The sequence below is a fragment of the Lontra canadensis genome, unplaced genomic scaffold (assembly GCF_010015895.1).
Source record: "Lontra canadensis isolate GAN:19392208 unplaced genomic scaffold, GSC_riverotter_1.0 scaffold25, whole genome shotgun sequence".
NCBI classification, from domain to species: domain Eukaryota; kingdom Metazoa; phylum Chordata; class Mammalia; order Carnivora; family Mustelidae; genus Lontra; species Lontra canadensis.
In genome coordinates, this window is record NW_022631019.1 from 8,055,793 (window position 1) to 8,079,714 (window position 23,922).

General features: G+C 54.6%; 1 protein-coding gene across 1 annotated transcript in view; it reads left to right on the plus strand.

Annotated features, from left to right (window-relative positions):
* DISP3 (dispatched RND transporter family member 3) overlaps positions 1–23,502 on the plus strand; it is a 48,379-nt gene extending 24,877 nt beyond the window's left edge. The window contains exons 4-21 of the mRNA XM_032863397.1: positions 4,467–4,603; positions 5,490–5,624; positions 5,911–6,071; positions 7,327–7,466; positions 8,379–8,527; positions 8,732–8,893; positions 9,663–9,824; positions 11,867–11,980; positions 12,776–12,912; positions 14,012–14,196; positions 16,068–16,198; positions 16,273–16,445; positions 17,435–17,561; positions 18,119–18,264; positions 20,162–20,321; positions 20,878–20,991; positions 21,473–21,639; positions 22,269–23,502. Of these exons, the coding sequence (XP_032719288.1) occupies positions 4,467–4,603; positions 5,490–5,624; positions 5,911–6,071; positions 7,327–7,466; positions 8,379–8,527; positions 8,732–8,893; positions 9,663–9,824; positions 11,867–11,980; positions 12,776–12,912; positions 14,012–14,196; positions 16,068–16,198; positions 16,273–16,445; positions 17,435–17,561; positions 18,119–18,264; positions 20,162–20,321; positions 20,878–20,991; positions 21,473–21,639; positions 22,269–22,631 (2,863 nt within the window). The 3' untranslated portion in view covers positions 22,632–23,502. The remainder of the gene's footprint in view (positions 1–4,466; positions 4,604–5,489; positions 5,625–5,910; positions 6,072–7,326; positions 7,467–8,378; positions 8,528–8,731; positions 8,894–9,662; positions 9,825–11,866; positions 11,981–12,775; positions 12,913–14,011; positions 14,197–16,067; positions 16,199–16,272; positions 16,446–17,434; positions 17,562–18,118; positions 18,265–20,161; positions 20,322–20,877; positions 20,992–21,472; positions 21,640–22,268) is intronic.
* The last annotated feature ends 420 nt before the right edge of the window (positions 23,503–23,922 follow it).

Below are 23,922 nucleotides of genomic sequence, written 5' to 3' on the forward strand. Positions count from 1 at the left end.
GGCTGTTTTGCAGCCCTGCAAAGTCTTAGTCTGCCTCTCGTTTGCTCTTGATTCTCTAGAATTTTCAACTGGGAGCCTGGTGTATTCTGCACAACTCTTTCCCCTGACAGGTTACAAACTCTAATATTTGTTTCTCAAAACTACAAAAACAAAAACAAAACTCCATGTCACTTTTTCAGAGGCTTTCTGCTTAGACTTTTAGCCTAATGCTTCCTGCAGCTCCAGTACTCAGTACAAGTACTGAGAAAGAAACTGACATTTTACTCTGCTGGTCTACAGGTTTCTGCCCTCTGCTAATTCATCTGACTCCCAGACTTAATTTTTAGCCTTCTGCCTGTGTTCAGAATCAGCAAATGCCTCCAGGATGAAAACAGCCACAGAAGGACAATTTACCTTTCCTAAGTTCTCTTTCCAGAGTCTTTCTGGAGTTCCTTTCCTCATTATTCTCATATACTCTCTACTGTCCTCAGATTATTTGTTTATTTTATCTGACTTTTTGTAGTTCTTGGCAAGAATACTGTCTTCCATGAGCTATTCCTTTATACCTGAGAGTAAAAATCTGGGCCTGTGTCTTTTTATAGCCAGCAACTAAGATAGGACCTAGAACTTCAAAGGCACTCTATAAATGCTATACAAATGAATGAATGAATGAATGAATAACTAAAGAGTTGCTTGATCTTTCAGTGTTCTACTCTAATGAATAGATAATCCAAAGATCTTTTCTACTTGGCTTTTAAATGTTCCATTTGGTTTTTTAAACAGCTTTATTGAGATATAATTGACATACAACCCAGCTGCATATGCTTAAAATTTACAGCTTGATTAGTTTTGGTACATGAATACACCATAAAACCTTTAACATAGTCAAGATGGTGAACATAACCACCTCCCCCAAAAGTTTCCTTCTGTACCCTGGCTAATGACTCCATCCTCCCCCTTCTTGTCTGTCCACCCCTACCTCAGGCACCACTTTCCATTTCCTATCACTGTATACTGGTTTTCATTTTCTAGAATTTTATATTCTTGGAATGATACAGTATGCACTCATTAATTGACCTCTTTCAACCTAATTATTTTAAGTTATATCCATGTTGTTACAGGTATCAATAGTTTATTATTTTTAGATGCTGAGCAGTAATCCAGTGTGTGGAGATGCCACATATTTCTATACAGGTATCTAATTGTTCCAACATCATCTATTGAAAATATCATCCCCTCAACAAAGATTGCCTTTGCGCCTAGGACAAAAATCTATTATTCTTATATATGTGGGTTTATTTCTGGACTCTATGTTCTGTTTCATCAATCTATTTATTTGCATATTTTAAAAAATACACAAACACACACAGGGCTATTTCAACTTAAAAAAATTTCATTTAAAAGTTACATAGGGATAGTAATGTTTTCTATTTCTTCTTGCATGAGCTGTGGTAGTTTTGAGTCTTTCATGAAATTTGTCCATTTTATTTAAATTGTCAAATTTGTTGGTATAAAGTGGTTCATAATATTCCCTTATTATCTTTTAAATATCTATAGGAACTAGTGATGTCACCTCTTTCATGTGTATCTTTTCTCTTTTTTCATGATTAGTCTGGCTAGAGGTTTTTTGATTTTACTATTCTTTTCAAAAAACTAGCTTTAGGGTTCTTTGATTTGTTTTTCTATTGGTTTTGTTGTTTTTCATTAACTTTTCTGATCTTCATTATTTCCTTTCATCTGTCTATTTTACATGTAATTTTCTCTTGTTATACTTTTTGAAGTAGAAGCTGAGGTCATTAATTTGAAACCTTTCTTCTTTTCCAATATAGGCATTTATTGCTATAAAATTCCTTTTCAGTATTGTTTTAGCACATCCCATGAATTTTCATATGTTGTGTTTTTATTTTCATTCAATTCAAATAGTTTTTTTAAAAAAGATTTTATTTATTTGAGACAGAGAGAAAAAACGCAAGCAGGGGGGGTGGGGCAGAGGGAGAGGAAAAACTAGAAGCAGACTCCCCACTGAGCAGGGAGCCCGATGCGGTCTTGATCCCAGGATCAAGGGATCATAACCTGAGTCCAAAGGCATTTAACCTACTGAGCCATACAGGTGCACCTCAAAATACTTTCTATTTTCCTTTCTGATCTCTCTCTCTCTCTCTCTCTCTTTTTTTTTTTTTTTTTTGACACATGGGTTACTTAAAAGTATGTTATTTAGTTTCCAAATATTTGGTGATTTTCCAGATATCATTTTGTAGCTGATTTTTAATTTAATTCTTTTGTGGTCAGAGAACATACTTTGTATGACTTCGGTCCTTTTAAATTTATTGGGTCTTGTTTTATGGTCCAGATTGTGGTGTGTCTTGTTAAATATTCCCTTGTGCCCTTAAGAAGAACACAGATTTTGCTATTGTTGGGTGAGGTGTTTAATAAATATCAATTAGGTCAAATTGGTTGATTGTGTTGTCTGGATTAATTGAACCCTTTATCATTTTGAAATTGTCTTCTTTATCCCTAGTAATATTCTTTGTTCTAAAATTTACTTCATTTGTTATTAACATAACTATTCCCACTTTCTTTTCACTTAACATGGCACATCTTTTTCTATCCTTTTGATTTTAACCTGTTTGTGTCTACATTTAAAGTGGGTTTCAGAGGAGCATGCAACTCTTAATCTCAGGGTCATGAGCTAGAGACCCACGTTGGGTGTAGAGATTACTTAAATAAAAAAAATCTTCAAAAAATCATAAAATGCATTTCTTGTAGCAGCTAAGTCTTGATTTTTTAAAGTTAGTGTGACTGTCTTTGCCTTTTACTTGGGGTATTTAGACCATTATAGCTAATGCAGTTGCTAATATGGTAAGACTTAAGTCTCTCTTATTTTATTCTACTTGTCATACATTCTTTGTTTCCCTTTTCCTCTCTTTTGCCTTCTTTTGGACTAATTCAGTATTTTTTATTATTGCATTTATTTCCTTTGTTAGCCTTTTAGCTATAACTTTTTATTTATTTTGGTGCTTGCTTCAGTGCGTAGAGTATGCAACTTTAGATTATCACAGCATACCTTCAGATGATGTTACACGTAATGTATATCGTGTGAGAGCCTTACAGTGGTATACTACCATTTCTTTCCTCCTGGACTTTATGTTATTTTTGTCATGTGTTTTATTTTCATACATGATATAAATACACTACATTATTATTTTTGCTTAAATGATCAATTATCTTATAAAGAGACTTAAATAAGTAATAGGAAAGTTTTACATATTTGTTCATGCCATTGCTATTTCCAGTTCTTTTCATTCCTTTGTGTAGATCCATGTTTCCATCTGTTATCCTTCCCTTTGTACCTGAAGGACTTCCTTTGACATCTCTTGTAGTCCAGATGTCCTGGACTTTTGTGTATTTGAAAAAGTCTCCATTTTGCCTTTGCTTTTGAAATATAGTTTTGCTGGGTATAAAATTCTGGGTCAGCTGTTTTCCTGGTAGGTAAAACGTACTGTTCCATTGTCCTCTCATTTACATGGTTTCTGATGAGAAGTCATCCTTAGTTTTGTTCTTCTGTATGTGATGGGTCTTTCTCCTCAGGCTGCTTTTAAGACTTTCTTTTGATTACTGGTTTTGAGCAATTTGATTATGATGGGCATTGTTGTCATTTCATGTTTTTTTTTTTTGTGGGGGGAGTCTTCTTTTCTTTTCTTTTCTTTTCTTTTTACTTGGAGTTAGTTGCTTGAGCTTCTTGAATCAGCAGGCTTATAGTTTCCATCAACTTTGGGAAAGTTTCACTCTCCTTTGGGTGGATGAGATATATAACCCATTATGCTGCATGGGAGCCCAGCAACTCTCAAGGTGATAAGTGAAGATAAGCACAGGATCCATTTTGCTTCTCATCTCTCAGGTATCATCATCCTGTGTTGTCTTGTGTCCAGAATCTCATTTTATATATTTTCTTTCTTTTTTGTTGTTGTTGTTGTTGTTGTTGTTGTTAATTTTAGGGGGAGGGTAAATCTAGATCTCATCTTATCACTCCGTCATGGCCAGAGGCAGGTGTCCCTCCTGTTTGTATTTTAAAACTCAATGTGATCAGCTGGTTATGTTTTTGTTATTATTAAGAATAGCTTGTATTCTCCACACATGGAATAGCTGTGTGGAAGCTGGTTTGAATTTAGGGTTTTGCAGTGAATATTGAGGATTGGAGATGACAAAGGATTCGACAGTGATTGATTATTGTCTGTGTCAAGCAAGGTCTCAACATTGGCCATACATTTGAATCACCTGGGATTAAACACTGATGACTCGACCCCACCCCAGAAATTCGGGTTTAATTTGTCTAGTGTCCAGCCTGGACATCAGGATTTTTGGAAGCCCCCAGGTGATTCAACATAGAGCCAAAGTAAAGAGCTACTACAGAGGTGGATAGCTCCTGTTCCTCCAAGTGTCAACAGCCATCTGCAACCCACTTCTGTGTTTCCTCTCCACACCTCCAGCAAAGTCCAGGTTCTGTATGGGGGGACGGACCTCTTTGATTATGAGGTGCGCAGGACCTTCAACAATGACATGCTCCTGGCCTTCATCAGTAGCAGCTGCATCGCGGCCCTCGTCTACATTCTCACCTCCTGCTCTGGTAGGCCTCCTCAGAAGGTCCAGCAGGAGCCAGCTCCCCTCCCCCTTCCCTGTGTGCTCCTGTCCCACCAAAGCCTGCCTTCTCCAGAATGCCACGTCTTGAATCCACTGTGTCAGAGCTGGTGGAGCGGGGTGCTCAGAGATCACCTTCCAACCCCAGGCAGGTGGACTGTAGTCCAGACTCAGCTCGGGCCATACCTGAGGGCCCCTGCTCCCAGGACCCTGCATGCTTAACCTTGTACCCTTTGATCATTGTTTCCTTGCTAAAAATTTTGTTTTGGGGGTCTGGAATATCAGGCCCTCCTTTATGGATTATTCCATTGCATGTTTTATAGTCCCAGGTCAGCTGCCCTTTTGTCCCTTAGTTCACCTTAACACTACCTTCCCACATACCCTGGCTGCTTCTTACTGTTGTATACAGTAGGTACTCTCTATTGCCCAAGCAAATGACAGGTTCATCATACCTTCAAAAATGGAAAAGACATCCTTTCATTCACATAACAAATACAAATTCGGCACTAACTATGTGTCGGGTGCCCTGAGGCACCAGAGATCCAGTGATGAACATCACAGACACATTTACTAGCCCCATGGAACCTCTAGTCTGCTGGGGTGACAGATGTGAAATATATAATAATTCCCTACCAGCAACTGAGGTCAGTTCTATGAAGGTGAGGGCCTGTGAACCACCCACTCAGATGGCTCCCTCTGCCACTCTGGCCTCCTGCCTGAACCCTTCTCTCTGGGCATGAGAACTGTTCAGGGCATACCCGGGCGGTGGAGGGCACTCTGCGGGGACACAGGGTATGAGGCAGGACCCAGTGGTGTGCCCAAAGGGTGTGTGGTCTGTTTGACCCTCCCACTTATATACCTCTCGCCCTGCCCAGTGTTCCTGTCCTTTTTCGGGATTGCCAGCATTGGCCTCAGCTGCTTGGTGGCACTCTTCCTGTACCACGTGGTCTTCGGCATCCAGTACCTGGGCATCCTCAATGGGGTGGCTGCCTTCGTGATAGTGGGCATTGGTGAGTTGCCTCTGTGGCATGGCAGGAAGGGTGGAAAGGAGGTGAAGATTTGGAATAAGGCCCTCATTCTGGGGAAGCATGGAGGGTGGGACTTGGATTCTGGGGGGGAGGGTGTTGCAAAGTCAGATGGGTCTTTCCAAACTCCAGGCTGAGAAGTAGGACTCCCTGGGAGCCTGACCTCTTGGGGGGCCACTCAGGATTGGTGCAGGCCCAGCGTGGGTCTGATTCTGGAGAGAGCAACGTGATCCTGAGCCCGCCCCTGCTGGCCTGGGCCTCCCGCCCATAGGTGTGGACGATGTCTTTGTGTTCGTCAACACCTACCGCCAGGCCAGCCACCTGGAGGACCCACAGCTGCGGATGATCCACACCATCCAGACAGCCGGCAAGGCCACGTTCTTCACCTCCCTGACCACCGCTGCTGCCTACGCAGCTAATGTTTTTTCCCAGGTGAGAGATGGCCTTTGTCCCGGGCTCAGCCTCCCCTCTTATGCCCATAGACCCTGGGCTCGCTCCTCCCACTCACCCCTTCTCCTGCAGCCACACAGCCTTGGCCTCGAGGCTCCTGCCATGTCCCTAGACTCCGTTCCTGCTCCTGGAAGATTGCCAGAAATTAACAAATGGAGAAATTACAAAAATACAAATAGTATTTATTATTAATGCTCATTAATAGTAATCCAACCTCTGTCCTAAAGGGTATGTGGCAATTTGCAAAGCTCTTCCACATTTAGTTTTTAAGACATATGAGAAAGGTACAATTACATCCCTTTTTTCCTAATACTGAAACAGGCCCAGAGAGGTAACGTGACTTCCTCAAGGTCACACAGCTGGTCAGTGGTGAGCCTGACCAAGTCCACAGACCCCCAATCCGGAGTTCTTCCCACCCAGCAGCTTTACCCTACATTGTCATCCTTCTCATCGATGTCCCTCTCATTGGCCCCATGCTCCTTCAGGCCCCTGAGTTGGGCTCAGGAGAAGGATCAGAGTTACTGAATTTGGGCCAGGTCCTTGGCGCTGACAGAACCCGAAAAGCAGTGAGCCCACCTGAGCCTTCAAAACATTTAAGGACCTGGACCAAGTATCCCATCTAGAAACCACTAGATGCTTTGGGAGTATCCAGGCTTTGCTAGAGAACTGTGTCCCGAAAACAGGCAGAGCTGGGTTCTAGGTTCCTTTTGTGACTGACTGTCTGACCTTAGGACCTCCAGGCCTCACTCACCTCCTCTGTGGATTATTCAGGGACTGAAACAAGCTGGTTGTCCAAGTTTTTCACAAGCAGCAAAGGCTTGCATGCTGCTGGTTAGTCTTCCTCTGACCGCCACATCCCCGTGTGTGTCCCTGGGACACCCCATTGCTCTGCAGCCCCGGGAACACCTGTGAGCACTCTCTCCCTTTCCCTCACTCACTTGTGGCCTGCTCTAACAGGTTGTCTTCCTCCGAGCCCCAGTCACTCGGGTAACGACCATTAGCGAGCGCTTACTCCGTGCCGGACACCGCTGTGGGCAGCGAGGCGGAATGTGGACCTGAGCTTCCACCAGTCCCTTGCCTTACAAGGTCCTCCTGGCAGCCTCGGCCTCCTCAATCCCCCCGCCCCGCATTCTGGGAGTGGTCTGGGGTCCTGAGTGCTTTTGGCTGCAGCGATGCAGGCTCCCTGGATGCCAGACCAGAGCAGCCTCACAGCCCACCCGTACCTCTCCATTGCCAGATCCCAGCCGTCCATGACTTTGGCCTGTTCATGTCTCTCATCGTGTCCTGCTGCTGGTTGGCTGTGCTGTTCACCATGCCAGCTGCCCTGGGCATCTGGAGCCTTTACATGGCACCGCTGGAGAGCGCCTGCCAGACCAGGTGAGCGGCCAAAGCGCTGGAGGGGCCGTGCCCTCCTCCCACTGAATGTCCATAACAGGTCCATAACAGGATCCTTTATGGAGCACCTTCTGTGTGCCCAGTTCTCTGCTGGGCACTCCTGCAGGTACGAGGAGGGAGAAGAGGATCCTGCCAGGTGGTTACCATTTGGGAACACCTACTCCATGCCAGGAAGTGGGCAAAGTGCTTTTATATAAGACCTTATTCCCCCCAGGACCCTTGGAGCTAGGTTCCCTTGTTTCTCCCTGTTTACTGATGAGAAAGCAAGGGCTGGGGGAGGGTGGGCGACATTCTCAAGGTCGCCCACTCAGCAGGCAGCAGAGGCAAGATTTCAACCCAGTGGTCTGAATGGCCCCCACGCCAGCCTCCATGTTAAATGCTTCTCGCGTTCTCGCCTTGGTGGAGTAAACATATTTAGACATAGTGAACTGTGTGCAAAGTTGGATGGGTCAGCCCCCAGTTGCTGCCAGAAGGTGAAGGGTTGGGGTCTTCCAGGCTGAGTGATCTGGGAAGGTAAGAGAGGAAAGGAGGGAGGGTGGGAGGCCACATGGAGTCGGGCCTGGGTGGCTGGCTGGGCTTGGGTACTAGGAATGACAGGGGATCTGGGCTTGGGGTGGGCCACACCAGGGCAGGAGACCCTCTCCCTGGGTCATGGCTGCCGTCACCCTTTGTCTCCCTAGAGGAAGTGTGGTGGCACTGGAGGTCTGGGTGGAGGGGGTGGGAGATGGACCCGGGAAGAAATCAGGCAATGGGCTCCTGGGAGTCTGTGCTGAATGTCCCCCAGGAGAAGTCCACAGCAGCATATTGGGGCTCAATATGGTAGCTGGGGCCTTGCCCACCTGCCCTGCACACCTGGTCCTCGGGGCTCAACCTGCCCCCCCACTGTCTCCACAGCTGCCACCAGAAGTGTGGCCGCAAGAGCTCCCTGCACTTTCCTGGGGATGTTTTCGCCACCCCGCAGCGGGCTGGGGACAGCCCTGTCCAGGGCCCCATGCCCTACCTGGACGATGACATTCCCTTGCTGAATGTTGAAGAGGAGCCAGGTGAGTGTGGCCTCAACCTGCCCTGCTGACCCCGGTGTGAGCTGAGCCTGCCTCTGTCAGGGAGGTCACTTTTGACGAGACAGTGTGAGGACAGGCTGGTGCTCACAGTTTCAGGCATCCTCATCAAGCATTTGGGCTTCCCTAGAGAGGATGGGGACCAGGGTGGCCTTTGACCTCTGAGGGGCTGCTGCTCTGTCCTGGCAGTGTCACTGGAGCTAGGAGACGTGTCCCTGATGTCTGTTACCCCGGAGAGCCTCCAGCCAGCCCCTGACCAGGGCAGCCGCGGCCAGCTCATTGCCCAGCTGCAGGAGCTGCTGCACCACTGGGCCCTGTGGTCTGCTGTCAAGAGCCGCTGGGTGATTGTGGGTAAGTGGGGTCTCTGCCCTCCTTCCCCTCTGACTTGCAGCCTTTCCCCAGTGCCTAAGGCACAAGGAACAGACTCCCCCAAAGGACGCATTGGCCGTGGGAGTCCAGCACCCCTCCTGCAAATGACCCTGGGTTGGCGTCTCGCATCTCCCCTTCCTGTGTGGAATGGAGCTGGTCCCCTATAATTGTTGCTGATGGAGCGCCTGCTGTGTGCCAGTCATCACACCGGGCTGTAGAGCAGATTCTTGGGCTTTGGAGTCAGACCAGCTTGGCCAGGTTGGAATCCTAATTCTACATTGTACTGGCTGGGTAACCTGTTCCTGAGGATAAGAATAGTATCTATCTACTAGGGCAGAAGGAGGGCAAACCACGGTGCAAGGAAAGAACTCGGCCCAGGGTGTGGCATGCAGTAAGTGCCCAATAAAGACTCAGTGCTGTTATTATTCTAATCACGGACTGTATTTAGGGCTGTGTATAATCAAGCAGACGCATCGGCTCTTTAGAAACTGTTAGGTTCTCTCTTGCCCAAAAGTGCAACCTTGCAGCTTCTCGTCTGCCTCCCCAAGTGACACAAATAACATCCAGCTCCGAACCCCAGAGGACCAGTCCCTGACCAGCTTCACCCGCAGGCTGCCATGCCACACCTCTGCCAGCTCCCTGGAGACCCTGCCCCCTCTCTGCTCCCCCATAAAGGGAGCAGCTCTTCCCCAGGGCTGTGAAGGCCCCCGCAGCCTCCCGGGCCCGCCTAGCGTGCCTCTTCTCCTGGCAGGGCTCTTCATCTCCGTCCTCATCCTGTCCCTGGTCTTTGTCAGCCGGCTCCGCCCCGCCAGCCGGGCCCCCCTTCTCTTCCGGCCCGACACCAACATCCAGGTGCTGCTGGACCTCAAGTACAACCTGAGTGCCGAGGGCATATCCTGTATCACCTGCTCAGGTGAGAGTTCAGTCGGGGTGTACCCCCGGGCTCCCTGCTCTCTTTGGAGTTCAGGTCTCAAAGACTGTCAGCCTGTGAGATACAAGGTCCAGGCTCCCATCACTGTGCAACCTCAGCAAATCATTTCACGTCTGAGCCTCAGTGTTTCCCCATTTCTTGAAACAGGTATTTACCAGGTGCTGGGGAAACTGTCATGGGCCAGACAGGCTTCCTGAGCTCTGGGAGTCCATTTGCCTGCTAGGGGCCGGCATTGGAATAGTAGGTAGCTGTGATGGAGGAAGAACGGGGAGCCTGGGGAGCTCAGCATCACGGAGGGCTTCCTGGAGGAGGCAGTGTCTAAGCCGAGACTCGAAGAAAGGGAAAGACTTAGCCAGGCTGAGAGAGAAGAGAAGAGGTCTTGGCAGAGGGAAGCACCAGCGACGGGCAAGGCCGAGGCCAAGTGTGAGAGAGTCAGTCACAGGAGCTAAGGCAAGGCAGGTAGGCCGGGCCAAGGACTAGAGGACTGGAGTCTGCATTTGATTCTAATTGTCAGGCGAGCTCCTGGAGGATTTTAGGCAGAGAAGGGCCATGATTGAGTCTCCTGGGCACTGTGTGGATGTGGATGGGAGGGTGAGGGTGGAAGCTGGCTGGGAGACCAGGCAGGCGGCTGGTGCCCTCATCTGAGCACGAGACAGTGGGCCTGGGGCCAGCATGCTTACGGTGGCTGTGGAGTCAAGAGGTTTTGAGGAGGTGAAATCCATAGAAACAGTGATGAGGAGTGGGTGTCAGGAATGAGCAAGGAGGTGAGTTGAAGATGTACCCTTGCTTTAGAGGTCGTCTGATCCAGGCCCTCATTTCACAGAGGGAAGCTGGAGGTTGGGGTTGGGGCCAGAGGAGGTTGGCACAAGGTCATACAGCTTTGCCAGGTCCATTAGAATCAAATGAGAAGATGTTGGGCTTGTCCTTCCAGCTCCTAGGAGAAGATCCGCCGACTGCTGTAATTGCCTTCATTTAATTAGGGTGGTGTTCGCATTAACCTGGCCTTCCCCTCGGTAATGGCATTAGCCAAATGCACGATAATCGACTGCAGCTCAGAGAGGTGCCTGAAGAGCGCCTCCGAAATTGGAGCCAGCCCCGGCCGCATCCCCAGCTCCTCTCCCGCCAGTGCATATGCATTAGACTCCATGACCACTGCTGCTCAGAAGCCACCTGCTGTCCCTCGGGGCTCAGAGTCAAAAAGCCAGTCCCCATTTCCTAGCTAGGTGAAACCCAGAATGGTGCTGAAGCTCCTAAAATTGTCCGGAGAAGGGCCAGAATGCTGGCCCAAGTCCAGCCCCCAGCCTCTTGGCCCTCTTGTCTCCCTGAACTGCCCTTTGGGAGGCCTGTTGGGTTTGTGGCAGAAAGGGCTTTTAGGGCCACCAAGACAGGATCCAAATGAGGCTCTTCCTGTCACTTCCTCCGCAGGTCACAGAACCTCCCGGAACCTCTCTGCTTTCTCCTCTGTCCTATGGGGTTAATGATAGCGACCTCCGAGAATTACTGTGAAGATTGCATCTTTGAAGGTGTAAAATTCCTCTCGTGAAACAACAGCAAAGGAAACCAGAAAATTCATCCCCAGTTGTTGAGGCAAAACAGGACAGTCTCCTGTCATCTCGGCTGGTGGATGGCGTCCCATTTCTACTTGTTCCTGCTCGTGGAGCATTTATCAGCTAAATGCGTGCGATGCAGTGTCCTGTTTGGCCCTGCCGCCCACCCTCTGGAGGTTCGGCATTACCCCATTTGACAGAGGAGGGACGTGAGGCGCGGCGAGGATGAGGAAAGTGTCAGAGTGTCTTTCTCCAGATGGAGCAGACAGGTGCCTTCCTTTTGCCTTAAGATTCCACAAAATCCATATTTGGCATTTTTTTTTTCAGTTCTATCCAGTTTCTTTCAGACCCCTGCCACCCGTCCCCCAAGCCGAGGGCCCCCCATGTCCCTAGGGTGGCCAGCTCTCTTAGTCTCTGCCTTTCCCTGCCGGGCTCAGCCAGGGAGGCCCGGCTGTCCCTAAGGAGCTGCGGGGGTAGGTCTGTTCCAGGAGAAGCCCCACAGCCTGCAGAACAACATCCGGACGTCTCTGGAGAAGAAGAAGCGGGGCTCAGGGGTTTCCTGGGCCAGCCGGCCTGAGGCCACCCCACAGGGTTAGTGGGGAGTGTGGTCTGGCTGGTGGGGGAGGGGGATGGCTTTGGGAGATCCTGCCTTTGTACTAGGGTGCTCCTGATGAGAACCAGAGTCTGTGCCTTGGGGACACTGAGGTGGGGTTGGGTTGGGAGTTGAACTTGGGGCCCTCGCCCACTATCCTACTAGCTCTCCTCAGTGGCATCCCCTCCTGACACCACCCCAGCCAGGCCTCTGGCGTCCCATAGACTTGCCGTGCGTGCCAGATCCTTCCTGAGTGTCCTGAGCCCCAAAGAGTGACTTATCCCTGCCCAGATCCTCATCAGAGCTGGGACACTAGGACACGTGTGGGAATTAGCTCCCCCATGGGGCACTTCTGTGTGTCCTTGTCACCCCATGGCGGTCGTCACCCATCTGCGCTGCCTGCCATTGTCATTCACAGCTCTGGCCCTGCCCTTCACCCCCACCCCCATCACAGGCAGCAGAGCAGCTACCCTAGCCCAGACACCACATCTTCCCATGACTTGTAACGTCGTTGTCAATCTGGCCACCTACTGTGCTACCCCATCCCAGTGACCACTACCATCTCCCACTTCCTCCGTGCCCACCACCCCATCCCCACGTCCACCACCAGCATCCCCCATCATGGCCATGGGCTTGGTCCAGTAGAGAGGAACAGAGCCCGCATTTAGAGAGGAGCCCAAGTCAGGGCTTAGCTCCTCGGGCCACAGAACAGAGAGTGGGCTGCTCCAAGTCCAGGGAAGCCAGGCAAGGTGGGTGACTGTCTGCCCCTTCTCCATCCTTCATTTGTCTCCCAGATTCCCCAGGCACCGTGTATGTCTCCAAGGTGAAGAGTAAAGGCCACCCGGCTGTGTACAGGTTCTCCCTCAACGCCAGCCTACCTGCCCCTTGGCAGATCGTGTCCCCTGGGGACGGGGAGGTGCCCTCCTTCCAGGTAAGCCTGGGCTGCAGTGACATGGACTGCCAGTATGGGGGAGGGGGCCCTCAGAGTCACGCTGGTGGACCCTGGCCACATCGGGAGGGCAAGGCAGGGTCTGTGAGGCAGACGAGGACCCTCTCCCAGCGAGGTCTGTGGTACCCACAGAGTAGTGACGGCACGGGCTTCTAGGTCAGGCAGACCTGGGTTCGAGTCCTGTCTCTGCCATTTATAATCTGTGTGTCTTGGGGCGGATTGCTTAATCTCTCTGAGCCTCAGTCTCCTCATCTGTGAAATGGGGTGCATAAATGACAACCAGGGTTGGAGGTACATGAGGTAATGGTAGGTAGTGCTTAGGACACAGGAAGTGCTTGGTAGCCGGTAGCTAGGTGACTGTTCTTGGCAGCTGCTCCAGCACCCCAGAAAAGAGCCTCTAAGGGCCACCCCAGTCCTCCAGTTTCTCCCTCTCAGGAATCATCTGTGTTTCTTGGACAAGTTACGCCCTGTGTCAACTCATTTGTTCAGGGTTTCTGTTTCCATCTGAATGGTGAGGTATCTGAGGCATTTCCTGACTCTGAGACTTTGCATTGCTGTTCCCGCTGCCTCGAAAGCTTTCCTTCCAGCGGAACGCATGGCAGGCCCCTTGTTGAGGCCTCAGCATAGATGTCACCCCCTCATACAGCCCTGCACTGACCCACTTCTCGGTTTGCCTTCTCCTCCCCTGCCCATGTATCCCCGGTCTTCGCATCCTAGCACATTCATAGCCCCCAGTAGAACCTAAAGCCATCGTGCCTGGGGGCTCCCCGGAGACAGGGGCCAAGCCCATCTTGCTCGCTGCTGGATGCTCACTGCCCAGCTCAGGACCTGGGCGGAGTAGGTGCCCCGCTGGGGAAAGGACCGAGGCTCAGACAGGGAAGGAAGGACGTGCTCCATCTTCACACTCGAACCCAGGCCTCCTGAACCTCTGCCCAGGGCTCTGCCCCGCCCCTCCGCGGGTGCTGGGACAGGGTCAGGGGAGCTGCCCGGGAGGGAGGGAGGGGCCAGAGCCTGAGGCTGGGCCCAGGCCGAGGCAGCCCCCCGGAGTCACCTGTCTTGTCTCTGTCGATCCACTGCTTAGGTGTATAGAGCGCCTTTGGGTAACTTCACCAAGAAGCTCACCGCTTGTATGTCTACAGTAGGGCTGCTCCAGCCGGCGAGCCCCTCCCGCAAGTGGATGGTGACGACCTTGGGCTGCGACGCCAAGCGGGGATGGAAGTTTGACTTCAGCTTCTACGCGGCCGCCAAGGAGCAGCAGCACACGCGGTAACAGCCTCGTGGATAAGCCCCTTTGCGCCAGCCGGACCACCCCCTCCACCGAGAGATGTCAGCAGGCACCTTTAGGTGCCTTTAGGCACCCGTCCATGTGCACACGTGTGTTCAACTAGTTCCTGGCCCAGGGCTGGGGAGCGGGGGACGCACGCGGGCGCAGAGGATGGGCGGGGACCTGCTTCCCTGTCTGCCCCCTGCCTCATGCTCGCACCACCCCTCCCTGCAGTAGCAGGCGCTACTTTTGCACTTGCTGCTCCCTCTGCCTCGAATGCTCTTTCCTAGCTCCTCGGGTGTGATGACTTTTCTCCGGGATTCAGGTGTCCATTCCAGGGTCCCCTCTTGGGAGAGGCTGTCCCTGATGGGAACTCCCTCCCCGTCCAGAAGAACCAAGCTCGGTCCCTCTCTGTGCGTTTACCCCTGCTCCCTTTCCCGCCCCCATCACCACCTGGAATCACTCTGACCTGTTTATAACCTGTCTTTCCTCGGGAGCATCCTGCAGCGGGCTCCTTGACCGTTTCTGTCACTGTGTCCCCAGCGTCGGGCCTGGCACCCAGGGGGTTCTCGGTGAACACTGGCCAAATGAGTGGACGTGTGCACTTTCTACCTCCTGTCCAAGGCACTCTTCACTCTCTACATATAATTAATTTAGTAAATATTTAATAAATGCCACCCCCCACACCACTCCTCCCCCCTACCCCCGTTCTGCCAGACTGTAAGGAGACGGGAGAAGAGACTGTCTGTTATATTTACCTTCTGTATACTTGGGCCCTGCCTAGTGCCTGGCACGTGAAGGTGCCCCAGAGTATTTAATGGATGACAGCATTCTATTCCTGGGGAGGCGGGGGGCCCCAAGCAGCTGGGGGCACCTGTGTTCAGACCAGGGCCCCACATTCATGTGTCCACTGAGACTGTATTTCGTTGCTCACTGAACAAACGTGGGGCACCGAGCATGTGCTGACACCCTGCTCGTGTTGGAGCTTCAGTGGTGAACAAGACAGATGTGGCTCCTGCCCTTAGGCTGGCGAGCGGGAGACAACAGCTAACAAGTCAACCAGTGTCGTTGCAAATGCTGGCACGTGCTCTGCTCTGGAAGGGGGAGCAGTGCTGGGCCTGGACAGCGATAGTGCGGACCCTGCCCTGGGGACACATGGGGCTCTGGTCTCTGACCGAGCCTGACCTCTGGGCACTGGGCACCCACAGAGGCTGGAGGCCCCTTGGGGCAGAGGGCAGTGGCATGGAGGTGGGGGGAGGTGACCAAGACAGGCTCACTGGGCCCTTCTAGCCCAGGGTACCTGGGCTCAGGGGATAGGGGTCCCTCTGCCCATCCTCCCCTGAGCCCAGGACTGGGCTTGCTTTGCATATATACAATAGCAAATGGAATCAGACTGCCTGGAGGAGCTTAGAACTTTCTAGAAAGAACCTTGAGCTATGTCAGGTCCAGTGGTGAACAAGCTAACCATGGAACCTTGCTTCACGCAAAATCTTGAGGCTCAGTAACTGTTCCCATTAAAGCCGGGGTGCTTCCAAGCAGGGAACCGCCGGCCCCGGGGCCCCTCTGCAAACTCTTACACCCCCTGGAGGATGGTTTGGAAACTCCTGGTCTCTACCCTCCTTGCCACGGGTGGGGAGACCCACACAGAGCAGGAGGCTGCTGAGCAGGCGCCCCTGGCAGGGGCGGGACCAGGAGTGACCTCCACATCCCAGCCCCCAACCTGAGACTACATCCTCGTGCTGGGGGGTGGGGACCAGAATCCGTCCCCGCATTCTTCCTGTCCTTGTGCACAGCCGCACGCGGCTGTGCTGGCCTCACCTCCCAGGCACCTCCTGGCCTTCCCAGCCTCAGCCAGTCTCCTTTGCCTCCGCAGGAAAGTGTACTTTGCTCAGTCCCACAAGCCTCCTTTCCACGGGCGCGTGTGCGCGGCGCCTCCTGGCTGCCTGCTCAGCTCCAGCCCCGACGGCCCGACCAAAGGCTTCTTCTATGTGCCCAGTGAGAAAGGTACATGCGGGGAGGCTCTGGGGCCTCGGGAGGCTGGGCCCCGCCTTCGCATACAGATGTGACTCCCTCTGCAGTGCCCAAGGCCCGCCTCTCAGCCACCTTTGGCTTCAACCCCTGCGTGAACACGGGCTGCGGGAAGCCAGCCGTGCGGCCGCTGGTGGATACAGGGGCCATGGTCTTCGTGGTCTTTGGCATTATTGGTATCAACCGCACACGGCAGGTGGACAACCATGTCATCGGAGACCCGGTACGTGGGCCCACTTTGGGCAGATGTCAAGGGGCCAGACCACACCAGATGTGCAAACAAACGCCAGCCCGGGTGGCCACTGGCCCAGCTCCCCACACATCCTCTTGCTCCTCTGACTGCTCCTGAGGCCCAGACAGGACCACCACGGGCCCTCGGGGGTGGTTTCTCTTGAGGAGCGATCAGGGCGGGGCTCTCAGAATCACCCAGGAATCTGAGTACATTGTGGGCCTGAGCTGGTTGCCCTTCACCGTGAGGGGTTAGAACAGAGCCAAGGGAGATGCAGGTGTGTAAACCACCCCCCATGCCGGCCCTCCCCTCCCTGCAGAAGGCCGTTCCCTGTACCCACAGCCTCTGCTCTGTGCCTGACTAAGTGGCCCTCCCCTCTGTGTAGGCTCCTCCCCCTGTAGATGTTTGTGTCCTGCGCTGGGCTCTTGGGCTTTGGAAGGGAGAGAAACTGCTGGAGCCGTGGGGTCTGTGTGACACGGGTGGGTGCTGAGTGTGTGGTGGGAAGGACCGTGGGTGTGGCAGGGTCAGAGCTCCTGCCTTGAGAAGTCAGTCCGGCTGGGTATACAGGATTTCAGACCCGAAGTAGTTCTGGAGCCGGGATAATCCGGATCCGTGTGCTCTGTCCCTGCCACGAGTCCCCCAGGTGTTCAGAGGAGGGTGGGGAGGCGGGGAGGACACTAAGCAGTCGAGGGAGGGCGGAGATTTGGCTGTGTGGAGCAGGGAGAGACAGGAGGAAGCCCAGGGTAAGAGCTTGTGAGTCAAAGCAGGGCTGAGCCTAGGGGTCTATGCTGGGAGCAGAAGGTACTGGTCGGAGCAGGACACAGCAGTCTCGGGCAGGGGGCTCAGACAACCATGCAGAGACTCCAGCCTGATGTCTGCAACGGTGGCTGGGGGCTGGGGAGGTTCTTCCCTTGGGGTGGGGCTCAGGACCGAGTTCCCAACTCATTGAGCGGCCCGTGCCCACTTGTGTCTCCTTGGGAAAGGGCAGTGTCGTCTATGACAGCAGCTTTGATCTCTTCAAAGAAATTGGGCACCTGTGTCGCCTCTGCAAGGCCATCGCGGGGAACTCGGAGCTGGTGAAGCCAGGCGGGGCCCAGTGTCTGCCCTCAGGTGTGTGGGAGAGCCATTTGCCAGAGGGAGGACACACTGGGGAGGCCGTGCTGCCACTCCCAGGGTGGATAGCCACGAGGACCTCCGTGCCTGGCAGGAGTCTGGCAGACACACGTCCTTGCTTGAGTTTGTTCCCCACTGGGGCAAGGGGCAGGGGGGAGACTTCTAGAGCCAAATCGTGCCCAGACACGGATTGGTGTGGAGGTGCATGAGTGTGCGGGATGTGTGCCGTGGGTGTGGGCACACCTGTCAGAGTGGCTTTTCCCTACCAGGGCTGGGGTGGACGCCACTAACCCGGGTGAGGTCATGCCAGGGCTCTGCTGAAGGAGACCCAAGGTGTCCTTTTCCACCCCAGTGGCAAATGACTGCTGTAGGTCACTGTCCCTGGTGACAGACACGTGTTAAGGGCGGGGGGTTGTGGGGAGGGCAGGGCCCCTCCCACATGCCCTCCCAGCAGGTGCATACATGCCCTGGGTGGGACAAGGTGGGGAGGGGAAGGGACATGCTCCCAGGGTCCCCAGCCCCACCGCCTCTCTCCCTTCCCTTTCTCCCTACAGGCTACAGCACCTCATCCTTCCTGCAGATGCTGCATCCTGAGTGCAAGGAGCTACCTGAGCCCAACCTGCTCCCGGGGCAGCTGTCTCATGGGGCGGTGGGCGTCAAGGAGGGCCGGGTACAGTGGATCTCCATGGCCTTTGAGTCGGTGAGCTCCCCATGGCCTCGCCAGGCCCAGGGCTCTCTTTGCAGTGCCCAGCCCAGGTCTGAGAGGCGGCTCTATAGAGGGGGGGGAAGACTGTAGCCGAGAGAGCTGAAGACACTCCCCCTGGCTCACACGGTTATGGGTGTCAACATCGAGTGTGAAGCCAGCCGTCTGACCACAGGGCACTGCCCTTTCTACCATGCAGGCTGTTCCCACCATGCCAGGGCCTGTGTTGCTTTGTTGCCTCTGGGGTGGAGAGCCCTGGCGAAAGTTCAGGACGCTCCCCTCTGCTGCTCTGGGACGCTGGGCTCTAGGCCACAGTCCTGGGTGCTGGGCCGCCTCCAAGAAGCTTGGGAGCCAGGGGACCAGCCATCCACACCCCTCACTGCCTTCTCCCTCATCCTGACACTGCCTGGACTCTGCCCAAGGAGGGAGGCCCACATGCACACGCGCACACACACACATACACACACACACGCAAGCACGCCTGACCTGGGCCTCTGCAGGCCCCATGGCCATGGTGCTTGGCTCCAGAGGCTTGCCGAGCCTGCCACTGCTGCCTGTGTGCTGAGACCCGGGGTCCAGTCCCAGCGCTGATGCTGGAGCGCTCTGTGTCTCCTTGTGCCAATCACGGCTCCCCACCGGCCTCCAAGGCCTCCTCTGAAGCACAGGGTGGTATGTCCCTGCCCGCTGTCTGGCAATCCCCGGAAGCAGCAGGGCCGTCACCTAGAGATGAGGGGAATGAAAACCAGGCCTCGTGCTCTGGCCTGGGGCCCTGCTTTCCTTCCCGCCATCTGCCACTCACTGCACCGAGTCACAAGGCCCCAGAGCCCCTCCCAGTCCTCCTCCAAGGGAGCCCCAGGCTCATGTAGACACCACTTCAGAGCCCCAGGCAGTTTTTTAAAAATTGTGGTAAAATACGCATCGTAAAATTGGCCATCTTAACCATTTTGGAAGAATGGTTCAGTAACGCTTAGGGATATTTACGCTGTGATGCCGCCTCTAGAATTCTGTCCCGAGAGACACCAGCTCCCTCCCGCCCCTCCCCCAGCCCTCGCACCCACTGTTCTACGAAGTGTCTCTGGGAACCTGGCTTCGACCCGAGGTAACCGGAATTGACAGCACTGGTTTTTTTGTGTCTGGCTTATCTCATTCAGCATAACGGTCCCCAAGTTCACCCAGGTCCGGCCTGTGTCAGAATCCTCTGCCTTTCAGAGGCTGAGGCCCTAGACAGTTTGAGAGAGGACAGAACCCCTCTCGGGCTTGGCCACACCACAGTGTCGCTTCCGGGCAGACCCCACCAACGCTCAGACACACACATGTGCACAGACACATTGTAACGTGGTACACTCGGGGAGAGCAGAAGTGGGTGTGGGAGTGCGCGTGCAAAGGTCCCAGAGCAGGCTGAGTGCTTGTCCTCCCGCTGAACAGCTCCCCGGGGCTCGGGGCTGGAGATGGGCCGGATGCTGGGCCGTGACAACAGCTCTGATAGGGAAGCACTGAGGCCTGGCAGAGCCCAGCAGAGGCCTGTCTCAGGGCTTCCAAGAAGGTTTCCTGGAGGAGACAGAGCCCGTGAGAGGCTTGAAGGATGTTGGGAGTTGGCTGTGCGGGCAGAGGGAACTGTGTGCACAGGCTGGGGCGTGAGAGCTTGGGGGCTCTGGGAGCTGCCACTGGTTCTGTTGGGAAGGGGCAGGGACTTTGGTGGCATCAGAACCTGCTGCCCTTGTAAGGCTCACACACGCACCCAGAGGCCGGTGGGAGGTACTCCCGGACTGGGGCACTCTCCATGTGCAGGTGCCCAAGGGCCAGCTGCACCTGCCACCGGGCGGACCAGCCATCACCTGGGAAGCGTGAGTGGACGCTGCCCCCTACCCATCTCACTGGCTCATGTGCCCCACAGACCACGTACAAGGGCAAGTCCTCCTTCCAGACGTACTCGGACTACCTGCGCTGGGAGAGCTTCCTGCGGCAGCAGCTGCAGACGTTCCCTGAGGGCTCAGCCCTGCGCCGAGGGTTCCAGACGTGTGAGCACTGGAAACAGATCTTCATGGAGATCATAGGCAAGCGGCAGCCCAGTCCCTCACCCCCTAACTCCCCGGGTCTGAAGCCGGGGATGGTAGCAGGTTACCTGGGGCAGGGAGGGCAGGGTGTGGCCTGTCTGAGTTGCCCACTTGTCATCTTCTCCAGCCTGGCCAAGAGCCCCGGGGCAACTGGAATGGCCCAGTGGCCAGGAGCACCAATCAGAGGCTGGAGTGTGGGTCTCCTGCTCAGGGACACCTAGCCCCATTCCTTTCTCCTAAATTTGGTCACCTGAACAGTGACAGTGATCACCATTGTGGCAGTTCTCTGGTCCCTTCCCGGGACCACGCCCTCTGCCAAGGGCCTGACCATGTTCTTTAAACCCCAGAGGAGGCCTGTGGGGTGGGTACTCCTGTCGCTCGGTGTTACAGATGAAGCTCAGGGAGGTCCTGTGGCTTACCTAGAGTGACATGGCCAGCTATGATGGTGGCCATCTCTGGGACCCCAGTAACCTCTGAACCATGGAGGGGCAGTGGGGGGTAGTTATAGGTGCCCCCCATGAAGCCCAGCTGAAGACCCTCTTCTCATGCTTTCCAGGGGTGCAGAGTGCCCTGTACGGCCTGGCCCTGTCCTTGCTCATCTGCGTGGCCGCAGTGGCCGTGTTCACCACCCACGTGCTCCTCCTCCTGCCCGTGCTCCTGAGCATCCTGGGTATGTGGGCCGGGGGGATGGGTGGGGGCTAATAGGTAGACATCAGGCTCTTGGGGCCAGGAGTGGGCAGGAGTCCCGAAGGTGGCCTCAGGCCGGCAGGTTCCTCTCCATCCTTAACTGTCACATGTCCTTATTGAAGGTTTCCCAGCCACCCCCACATCCACTCCCGGCAGAAAGACCCTGCGTGATGGTCACTCCCAGGACTGTCCCCCACCAACCTGTGTGCTCCCAGAAGGGACCCGGATGTTGCCAGGTGGTAGCTCCTGGCCCAGTAACCTGTTGCTGCACCTGTCCCTCCCCCAGAACCCCCACTTCTCTCTGACCCTGGCCCTCCTGGTCCCTCCTGTCACCAGAGATGGGGGCTCCACTCTAGGCTATGCCGCCTCCCCCAGGGGCCCTCTGAGTCTCCCCAGTGCCCCTCTAGACTGCGTGGGTAAGGCTGGGTCCAAGCTGCCTGCCCACTGTCTCCTGCCCCCTGCAGGCATCGTCTGCCTCGTGGTAACCATCATGTACTGGAGCGGCTGGGAGATGGGGGCCGTGGAAGCCATCTCCCTGTCCATCCTCGTCGGCTCGTCTGTGGACTACTGTGTCCACCTGGTGGAGGGCTACTTGCTGGCCGGAGAGAACTTGCCCCCCAACCAGGCTGAGGTGAGCGCCCTGCCGGCCCGACCCCAGGGCATCCCCCGAGGCCAGCTGGACACCCTGGTGCCCAACTCCCAACCAGCCTGTTCCGCTAATGAGCATAAGGCCTCCCTGCTTCCCTGAGTCCAAGTCTCCTTCTCCAGCCTGGGGAACGGGGTGGCCCATTCTAGTCGTGACTCTGAAGCCACCCACCACCCCCCACACGTCTGTGGCTTAGTGAGAACGCACTCATCTACTCAGCACCAGCTCCGGGTCTTTTCAAGGGCTTTGTTTTCTCCTAATTTGGAGTTGTGGTGGTGTGGAAACATTCGTAAATACATACATTAAGTCAGTTATGTTTTTAGCTGCTTTTGGTCCAAAGAAAGAAATCCGTTCCCCTCAGGGCCATTTCTGAGGACCTACTACGCACACCGCAGCAGCCCAGTTGTCCCAGCAACTGCTAAGCGCCTGCCTGTGCACCCTCGGCAGGGAACCAGGTCATCTTCCCACCAAGCCCGGGGAGCAGGGGCCGTCCCTGGCCCGGTCTATGGAAGCAGAGCTGGGGCCGTCCAGAAACAGGCTGGCCCCAAGCAGGGAGGGATCCCCCTGGCACGTCGGGTCCCTGGCCCCAGCCTTTGCCCTCCCTTTGCACTCAGGACGCCCACTCGCAGCGCCAGTGGCGGACCCTGGAGGCTGTGCGGCACGTGGGAGTGGCCATCGTGTCCAGCGCCCTGACCACGGTCATCGCCACGGTGCCCCTCTTCTTCTGCATCATCGCCCCATTTGCCAAGTTCGGCAAGATCGTCGCGCTCAACACGGGGGTGTCCATCCTCTACACGCTCACGGTCAGCACGGCCCTGCTTGGCATCATGGCACCCGGCTCCTTCACCCGGACCAGGACTTCCTTCCTCAAAGCCCTGGGCGCTGTGCTCCTGGCAGGGGCCCTGGGGCTGGCTGCCTGCCTCGTGCTCCTCCGGAGCGGCTATAAGATTCCCCTGCCCGCCGGGGCCTCCCTATAGCCCTGGCACTTGGGTCCTGACCAGTGCACCGTTTGTCCGGCGGGTGTGGGACGAGGTACTTGTTCTGACCCCGGAGGCACGTTATTTCCCGGCTCGGCTCTAACTAGTTCTGTTCCCAGGCCTGGGCCGGGAAAGGCGCCCCATCGCTAGGTGTGGGAGTGGACGCCTGCCCGTGTGGCCCGCACTGCCTTCATGACGGCACCCAGCCAGAGCTGGGTGGGAAGCCGGCCACCACCCCCCTTCTGCTGGGCGGCCAGCAGCTGTGTCAGGTACCCCCTGACAGCCCAAGAGTCCAGCGCCCCTCCATGCCGGCTCACCACAGGGACTTCCCCCTTGTACTGCCTCAGTACTGATGACAGCTCTCCCACGGGGCTGTTACAGGGCCCCCATTCTACAGATGTGAACACTGAGGCACCAGGAGGCAAACTGATTGACATGTAGAAGGCTCGGTGGCAGAGCCCAGCTGCCTCCTGAGCCCTGTGCCTTGGTCGGAGAATTTGCAGGAAGAGCACAGTGGGTTCGAGGGCAGGGGCCTTGCACCCCTCTACCCCTTCTTCCCCTTCCCACCAGCTTTGTGGAGGCCAATGCTGGGTGGTCTTGTGGTCCCTCCCGGGCCTTTTGGTCCTGGCCAGAGAGCACAAGAGACTGGCCTGGGTTCTGCATGTCCTACCCCTGGCCCCGGCCTCAAGGGGTTCCTTCTCCCCAGGGGTGCTGTGGGTTCCCCAATACAGCCTTCCTCACTGATCCAAGCCCCCACCTCCCCAACTCAACTCTGGGGGTTGGAATTGGGGGAGGCAGTCCCTGGGTCGGGGGCTGGCTGTGCCTGCCACCAGGTCACAGCAGATCGTTCCTATTCAAGTGAAATGACACTGCAGACCACCGCCATTAACATGAGCATCGTAAGCGTCACGGGCTGCACGTTCTTCACGTTGTAGTACTGAGTGCTCACAGGCTGCGTGGCCAGAGCCCAGCATGGGGGTGGGGGGTGGAGGCTGGAGGGAGATGGAGGTGGGTGGAGGGTGCCAGACTCCCCAGGGACCAAGGCCCCACAGTGCTCTGCGGGCCCGGGTTGAGGTTGGGAGCCTCAGGAGCACTGTGGGAATGGGGCTCCGTAGATGAAACTTTTTTTTTTTTTTTTTTTTTTTTACGATTTCATTTATTTATTAGACAGTGATCACAGGCAGAGAGGCAGGCAGAGAGAGAGGGGGAGGCAGGCTCCCTGCCCGATGCAGGACTCGATCCCAGGATGCTGGGGGCATGACCTGAGCCGAAGGCAGAGGCTTTAACCCAC